This window comes from Coregonus clupeaformis, unplaced genomic scaffold (assembly GCF_020615455.1).
Source record: "Coregonus clupeaformis isolate EN_2021a unplaced genomic scaffold, ASM2061545v1 scaf2814, whole genome shotgun sequence".
Classification (NCBI taxonomy): Eukaryota; Metazoa; Chordata; class Actinopteri; order Salmoniformes; family Salmonidae; genus Coregonus; species Coregonus clupeaformis.
The window spans coordinates 45,001-52,500 of NW_025536268.1; the positions used below are offsets into that span (position 1 = coordinate 45,001).

Genomic DNA, 7,500 nt, shown 5'->3' on the forward strand with positions numbered 1-7,500 from the left:
CTGCCTCGGCGTCGACCGCTGTCCCCCCCACGCCGTAGCGCCGCTCCCGATTGGCTGCCTGGCGCCGGCATTAACTGAGACGTGCGACCTCTCCTCCGGGCCTTATGAATTATTCGCCACAAAGCATTCTACAATATTTTACTCAAGTGGACAACTCATTTAAATATTGAATGCGTACATGGCCGACTAGTCTATAGCTATCTACGGCTGAGGCCAGGCGTCACGATGCTTAGCTTACCGGCAATATCTCTCTGAGGCCGGAGCGAATAAACTCATTCCTGATGTGAAGCCTGAAGTCCAGCTCATCTGGAGATGTCACCAGCGCATTGATGAGCTGCATACAGGCCACCTAGAATACACAAACAGAGAGATAACATTCACAACAGCTCATTCAGACAGAGAGATGGATGGAGGGAGGGAGAGACAGAGGGAGAGAGGGGGAGACGGAGGGAGAGAGGGGGAGACGGAGGGAGAGAGGGGGAGACAGAGGGAGAGAGGGGGAGACGGAGGGAGAGAGGGGGAGACAGAGGGAGAGAGGGGGAGACAGAGGGAGAGAGGGGGAGACGGAGGGAGAGAGGGGGAGACGGAGGGGGAGACGGAGGGAGAGAGGGGGAGACGGAGGGAGAGAGGGGGAGACGGAGGGAGAGAGGGGGAGACAGAGGGAGAGAGGGGGAGACAGAGGGAGAGAGGGGGAGACAGAGGGAGAGAGGGGGAGACAGAGGGAGAGAGGGGGAGACAGAGGGAGAGAGGGGGAGACAGAGGGTGAGGGAGTCGTGTGTGTGTGTGTGTGTGTGTGTGTGTGTGTGTATGTGCATGCGTCCAGCAGAAGTGAGTTGGGTGAACAGCGTGGGTCCCTGCTCTCTAAATGAGTCCTCTCCTAAAGGAAACCAGGAGACCAGAACTAATGCATCTCTATTTTTACTGTAGTCTCTAACTCTCAGAGTTGCCTTCAATATGAATGCGACAACAGCCTACAGACCCTCCCTGCCTGCACAAAGACATGTGTGTGAGTGTGTGTGCGTGTGTGTGAGTGTGTGTGCGTGTGTGTGTGTGTGTGTGTGTGTGTGTGTGTGTGTGTGTGTGTGTGTGTGTGTGTGTGTGTGTGTGTGTGTGTGTGTGTGTGTGTGTGTGTGTGTGTGTGTGTGTGTGTGTGTGTGTGTGTGTCTGACAGCCAGTTGGAGGGTGAAGCTCGGTCTTTTGGAAGATGTTCCTTCCTCCCCCATGTGAGTCCATGGTGAAGCCTTTTCATGTGGAAACCTGGATAGATACGAGCTATTCAACTGGTCAGGAGAAAACATTACAATCTATTATTGAACCCTTATAACTGATGCAGTGTTGTGTGAAGCATGAAATAAGGGGGTGGTGAGGGGGTGTGTGTGAGGGTGTGTGTGAGGGTGTGTGTGTGTGTGTGTGTGTGGGTGTGTGTGTGTGAGGGTGAGGATGGGTGTGTGTGGGTGTGTGTGTGTGTGTGTGTGTGTGTGTGTGTGTGTGTGTGTGTGAGGGTGAGGATGGGTGTGTGGGTGTGTGTGGGTGTGTGTGAGGTGTGTGTGTGTGGTGTGTGTGTGTGTGTGTGTGTGTGTGTGTGTGTGTGTGTGTGTGTGTGTGTGTGTGTGTATGTGAGAGTGTGTGAGAGCGTGTGTGTGTGTGTGTGTGTGTGTGTGTGTGTGTGTGTGTGTGTTGACGCATGATGAGAGGATGTACACAGAGTTTTCTCAGGTTGATGTAGTTGTGATAAAGCCCATCTAGTCATGGTAGCAAGGCAGTCAAACATGGGACGTTATTGGACAAGCGGCATGGTAGAGTGACATCATCAGTGGCTGTGTATTAACTCCGGGAAGGATGGTCCACTATCTAATATGGCACAGGGGAGACATCATTTACATAAAGAGTGGACAGGGAGAGACCTTAGGAAGTGATGGGACTGAATAGAGAAGAACAGATAGGGGTTAGATGAGACTAAGTAGAGAACAGATAGGGGTTAGATGAGACTAAGTAGAGAACAGATAGGGGTTAGATGAGACTAAGTAGAGAACAGATAGGGGTTAGATGAGACTAAGTAGAGAACAGATAGGGGTTAGGTGAGACTAAGTAGAGAACAGATAGGGGTTAGGTGAGACTAAGTAGAGAACAGATAGGGGTTAGATGAGACTAAGTAGAGAACAGATAGGGGTTAGATGAGACTAAGTAGAGAACAGATAGGGGTTAGGTGAGTCTAAGTAGAGAACAGAAAGGGGTTAGGTGAGACTAAGTAGAGAACAGATAGGGGTTAGGTGAGACTAAGTAGAGAACAGATAGGGGTTAGATGAGACTAAGTAGAGAACAGAGAGGGGTTAGGTGAGACTAAGTAGAGAACAGAGAGGGGTTAGGTGAGACTAAGTAGAGAACAGATAGGGGTTAGGTGAGACTAAGTAGAGAACAGATAGGGGTTAGATGAGACTGAATAGAGAAGAACAGATAGGGGTTAGATAAGACTAAGTAGAGAACAGATAGGGGTTAGATGAGACTAAGTAGAGAACAGAGAGGGGTTAGGTGAGACTAAGTAGAGAACAGATAGGGGTTAGATGAGACTAAGTAGAGAACAGATAGGGGTTAGATGAGACTGAATAGAGAAGAACAGATAGGGGTTAGATAAGACTAAGTAGAGAACAGATAGGGGTTAGATGAGACTAAGTAGAGAACAGAGAGGGGTTAGGTGAGACTAAGTAGAGAACAGATAGGGGTTAGATGAGACTAAGTAGAGAACAGATAGGGGTTAGATGAGACTAAGTAGAGAACAGATAGGGGTTAGATGAGACTAAGTAGAGAACAGATAGGGGTTAGATGAGACTAAGTAGAGAACAGATAGGGGTTAGATGAGACTAAGTAGAGAACAGATAGGGGTTAGATGAGACTAAGTAGAGAACAGATAGGGGTTAGATGAGACTAAGTAGAGAACAGATAGGGGTTAGATGAGACTGAATAGAGAAGAACAGATAGGGGTTAGATAAGACTAAGTAGAGAACAGATAGGGGTTAGATGAGACTAAGTAGAGAACAGAGAGGGGTTAGGTGAGACTAAGTAGAGAACAGATAGGGGTTAGATGAGACTAAGTAGAGAACAGATAGGGGTTAGATGAGACTAAGTAGAGAACAGATAGGGGTTAGATGAGACTAAGTAGAGAACAGATAGGGGTTAGGTGAGACTAAGTAGAGAACAGATAGGGGTTAGATGAGACTAAGTAGAGAACAGATAGGGGTTAGATGAGACTAAGTAGAGAACAGATAGGGGTTAGATGAGACTAAGTAGAGAACAGATAGGGGTTAGATGAGACTAAGTAGAGAACATCCACCCTCCTGTCAGACCACACTAGACCAGCCCATCCTCCCTCCTGTCAGACCACACTAGACCAGCCCATCCACCCTCCTGTCAGACCACACTAGACCAGCCCATCCACCCTCCTGTCAGACCACACTAGACCAGCCCATCCACCCTCCTGTCAGACCACACTAGACCAGCCTATCCACCCTCCTGTCAGACCACACTAGACCAGCCCATCCTCCCTCCTGTCAGACCACACTAGACCAGCCCATCCACCCTCCTGTCAGACCACACTAGACCAGCCCATCCACCCTCCTGTCAGACCACACTAGACCAGCCCATCCTCCCTCCTGTCAGACCACACTAGACCAGCCCATCCTCCCTCCTGTCAGACCACACTAGACCAGCCCATCCACCCTCCTGTCAGACCACACTAGACCAGCCCATCCACCCTCCTGTCAGACCACACTAGACCAGCCCATCCACCCTCCTGTCAGACCACACTAGACCAGCCCATCCTCCCTCCTGTCAGACCACACTAGACCAGCCCATCCTCCCTCCTGTCAGACCACACTAGACCAGCCCATCCACCCTCCTGTCAGACCACACTAGACCAGCCCATCCTCCCTCCTGTCAGACCACACTAGACCAGCCCATCCACCCTCCTGTCAGACCACACTAGACCAGCCCATCCACCCTCCTGTCAGACCACACTAGACCAGCCCATCCACCCTCCTGTCAGACCACACTAGACCAGCCCATCCACCCTCCTGTCAGACCACACTAGACCAGCCCATCCACCCTCCTGTCAGACCACACTAGACCAGCCCATCCACCCTCCTGTCAGACCACACTAGACCAGCCCATCCACCCTCCTGTCAGACCACACTAGACCAGCCCATCCACCCCTCCTGTCAGACCACACTAGACCAGCCCATCGACCCTCCTGTCAGACCACACTAGACCAGCCCATCCACCCTCCTGTCAGACCACACTAGACCAGCCCATCCACCCTCCTGTCAGACCACACTAGACCAGCCCATCGACCCTCCTGTCAGACCACACTAGACCAGCCCATCCTCCCTCCTGTCAGACCACACTAGACCAGCCCATCCACCCTCCTGTCAGACCACACTAGACCAGCCCATCCACCCTCCTGTCAGACCACACTAGACCAGCCCATCCACCCTCCTGTCAGACCACACTAGACCAGCCCATCCTCCCTCCTGTCAGACCACACTAGACCAGCCCATCCACCCTCCTGTCAGACCACACTAGACCAGCCCATCCACCCTCCTGTCAGACCACACTAGACCAGCCCATCCACCCTCCTGTCAGACCACACTAGACCAGCCCATCCACCCTCCTGTCAGACCACACTAGACCAGCCCATCCACCCTCCTGTCAGACCACACTAGACCAGCCCATCCACCCTCCTGTCAGACCACACTAGACCAGCCCATCCTCCCTCCTGTCAGACCACACTAGACCAGCCCATCCACCCTCCTGTCAGACCACACTAGACCAGCCCATCCACCCTCCTGTCAGACCACACTAGACCAGCCCATCCACCCTCCTGTCAGACCACACTAGACCAGCCCATCCACCCTCCTGTCAGACCACACTAGACCAGCCCATCCTCCCTCCTGTCAGACCACACTAGACCAGCCCATCCACCCCTCCTGTCAGACCACACTAGACCAGCCCATCCACCCTCCTGTCAGACCACACTAGACCAGCCCATCCTCCCTCCTGTCAGACCACACTAGACCAGCCCATCCACCCTCCTGTCAGACCACACTAGACCAGCCCATCCTCCCTCCTGTCAGACCACACTAGACCAGCCCATCCACCCTCCTGTCAGACCACACTAGACCAGCCCATCCACCCTCCTGTCAGACCACACTAGACCAGCCCATCCTCCCTCCTGTCAGACCACACTAGACCAGCCCATCCACCCTCCTGTCAGACCACACTAGACCAGCCCATCCACCCTCCTGTCAGACCACACTAGACCAGCCCATCCACCCTCCTGTCAGACCACACTAGACCAGCCCATCCTCCCTCCTGTCAGACCACACTAGACCAGCCCATCCACCCTCCTGTCAGACCACACTAGACCAGCCCATCCTCCCTCCTGTCAGACCACACTAGACCAGCCCATCCACCCTCCTGTCAGACCACACTAGACCAGCCCATCCACCCTCCTGTCAGACCACACTAGACCAGCCCATCCACCCTCCTGTCAGACCACACTAGACCAGCCCATCCACCCTCCTGTCAGACCACACTAGACCAGCCCATCCTCCCTCCTGTCAGACCACACTAGACCAGCCCATCCACCCTCCTGTCAGACCACACTAGACCAGCCCATCCACCCTCCTGTCAGACCACACTAGACCAGCCCATTCACCCTCCTGTCAGACCACACTAGACCAGCCTATCCACCCTCCTGTCAGACCACACTAGACCAGCCCATTCACCCTCCTGTCAGACCACACTAGACCAGCCCATCCTCCCTCCTGTCAGACCACACTAGACCAGCCTATCCACCCTCCTGTCAGACCACACTAGACCAGCCCATCCACCCTCCTGTCAGACCACACTAGACCAGCCCATCCTCCCTCCTGTCAGACCACACTAGACCAGCCCATTCACCCTCCTGTCAGACCACACTAGACCAGCCTATCCACCCTCCTGTCAGACCACACTAGACCAGCCCATTCACCCTCCTGTCAGACCACACTAGACCAGCCCATCCACCCTCCTGTCAGACCACACTAGACCAGCCCATCCACCCTCCTGTCAGACCACACTAGACCAGCCTATCCACCCTCCTGTCAGACCACACTAGACCAGCCCATCCACCCTCCTGTCAGACCACACTAGACCAGCCCATCCACCCTCCTGTCAGACCACACTAGACCAGCCCATCCACCCTCCTGTCAGACCACACTAGACCAGCCCATCCTCCCTCCTGTCAGACCACACTAGACCAGCCCATCCACCCTCCTGTCAGACCACACTAGACCAGCCTATCCACCCTCCTGTCAGACCACACTAGACCAGCCCATCCACCCTCCTGTCAGACCACACTAGACCAGCCCATCCACCCTCCTGTCAGACCACACTAGACCAGCCCATCCACCCTCCTGTCAGACCACACTAGACCAGCCCATCCACCCTCCTGTCAGACCACACTAGACCAGCCCATCCACCCTCCTGTCAGACCACACTAGACCAGCCCATCCACCCTCCTGTCAGACCACACTAGACCAGCCCATCCACCCTCCTGTCAGACCACACTAGACCAGCCCATCCACCCTCCTGTCAGACCACACTAGACCAGCCCATCCTCCCTCCTGTCAGACCACACTAGACCAGCCCATCCACCCTCCTGTCAGACCACACTAGACCAGCCCATCCACCCTCCTGTCAGACCACACTAGACCAGCCCATCCACCCTCCTGTCAGACCACACTAGACCAGCCCATCCACCCCTCCTGTCAGACCACACTAGACCAGCCCATTCACCCTCCTGTCAGACCACACTAGACCAGCCCATCCTCCCTCCTGTCAGACCACACTAGACCAGCCCATCCACCCTCCTGTCAGACCACACTAGACCAGCCCATCCACCCTCCTGTCAGACCACACTAGACCAGCCCATCCACCCTCCTGTCAGACCACACTAGACCAGCCCATCCTCCCTCCTGTCAGACCACACTAGACCAGCCCATCCTCCCTCCTGTCAGACCACACTAGACCAGCCCATCCACCCTCCTGTCAGACCACACTAGACCAGCCCATCCACCCTCCTGTCAGACCACACTAGACCAGCCCATCCACCCCTCCTGTCAGACCACACTAGACCAGCCCATCCACCCTCCTGTCAGACCACACTAGACCAGCCCATCCACCCTCCTGTCAGACCACACTAGACCAGCCCATCCACCCTCCTGTCAGACCACACTAGACCAGCCCATCCACCCTCCTGTCAGACCACACTAGACCAGCCCATCCACCCTCCTGTCAGACCACACTAGACCAGCCCATCCTCCCTCCTGTCAGACCACACTAGACCAGCCCATCCACCCTCCTGTCAGACCACACTAGACCAGCCCATCCACCCTCCTGTCAGACCACACTAGACCAGCCCATCCTCCCTCCTGTCAGACCACACTAGACCAGCCCATCCACCCT

At 54.7% G+C, this 7,500-nt stretch overlaps 1 protein-coding gene across 1 annotated transcript in view; it reads right to left on the reverse strand.

Annotated features, from left to right (window-relative positions):
- Positions 1-7,500, reverse strand: part of LOC121560486 (protein diaphanous homolog 3) — a gene marked incomplete at both ends in the record, with an annotated part of 53,346 nt that overhangs the window by 37,829 nt on the left and 8,017 nt on the right. The window contains 1 exon segment of the mRNA XM_045219836.1: positions 239-349. Coding sequence (XP_045075771.1) covers positions 239-349 — 111 coding nt within the window.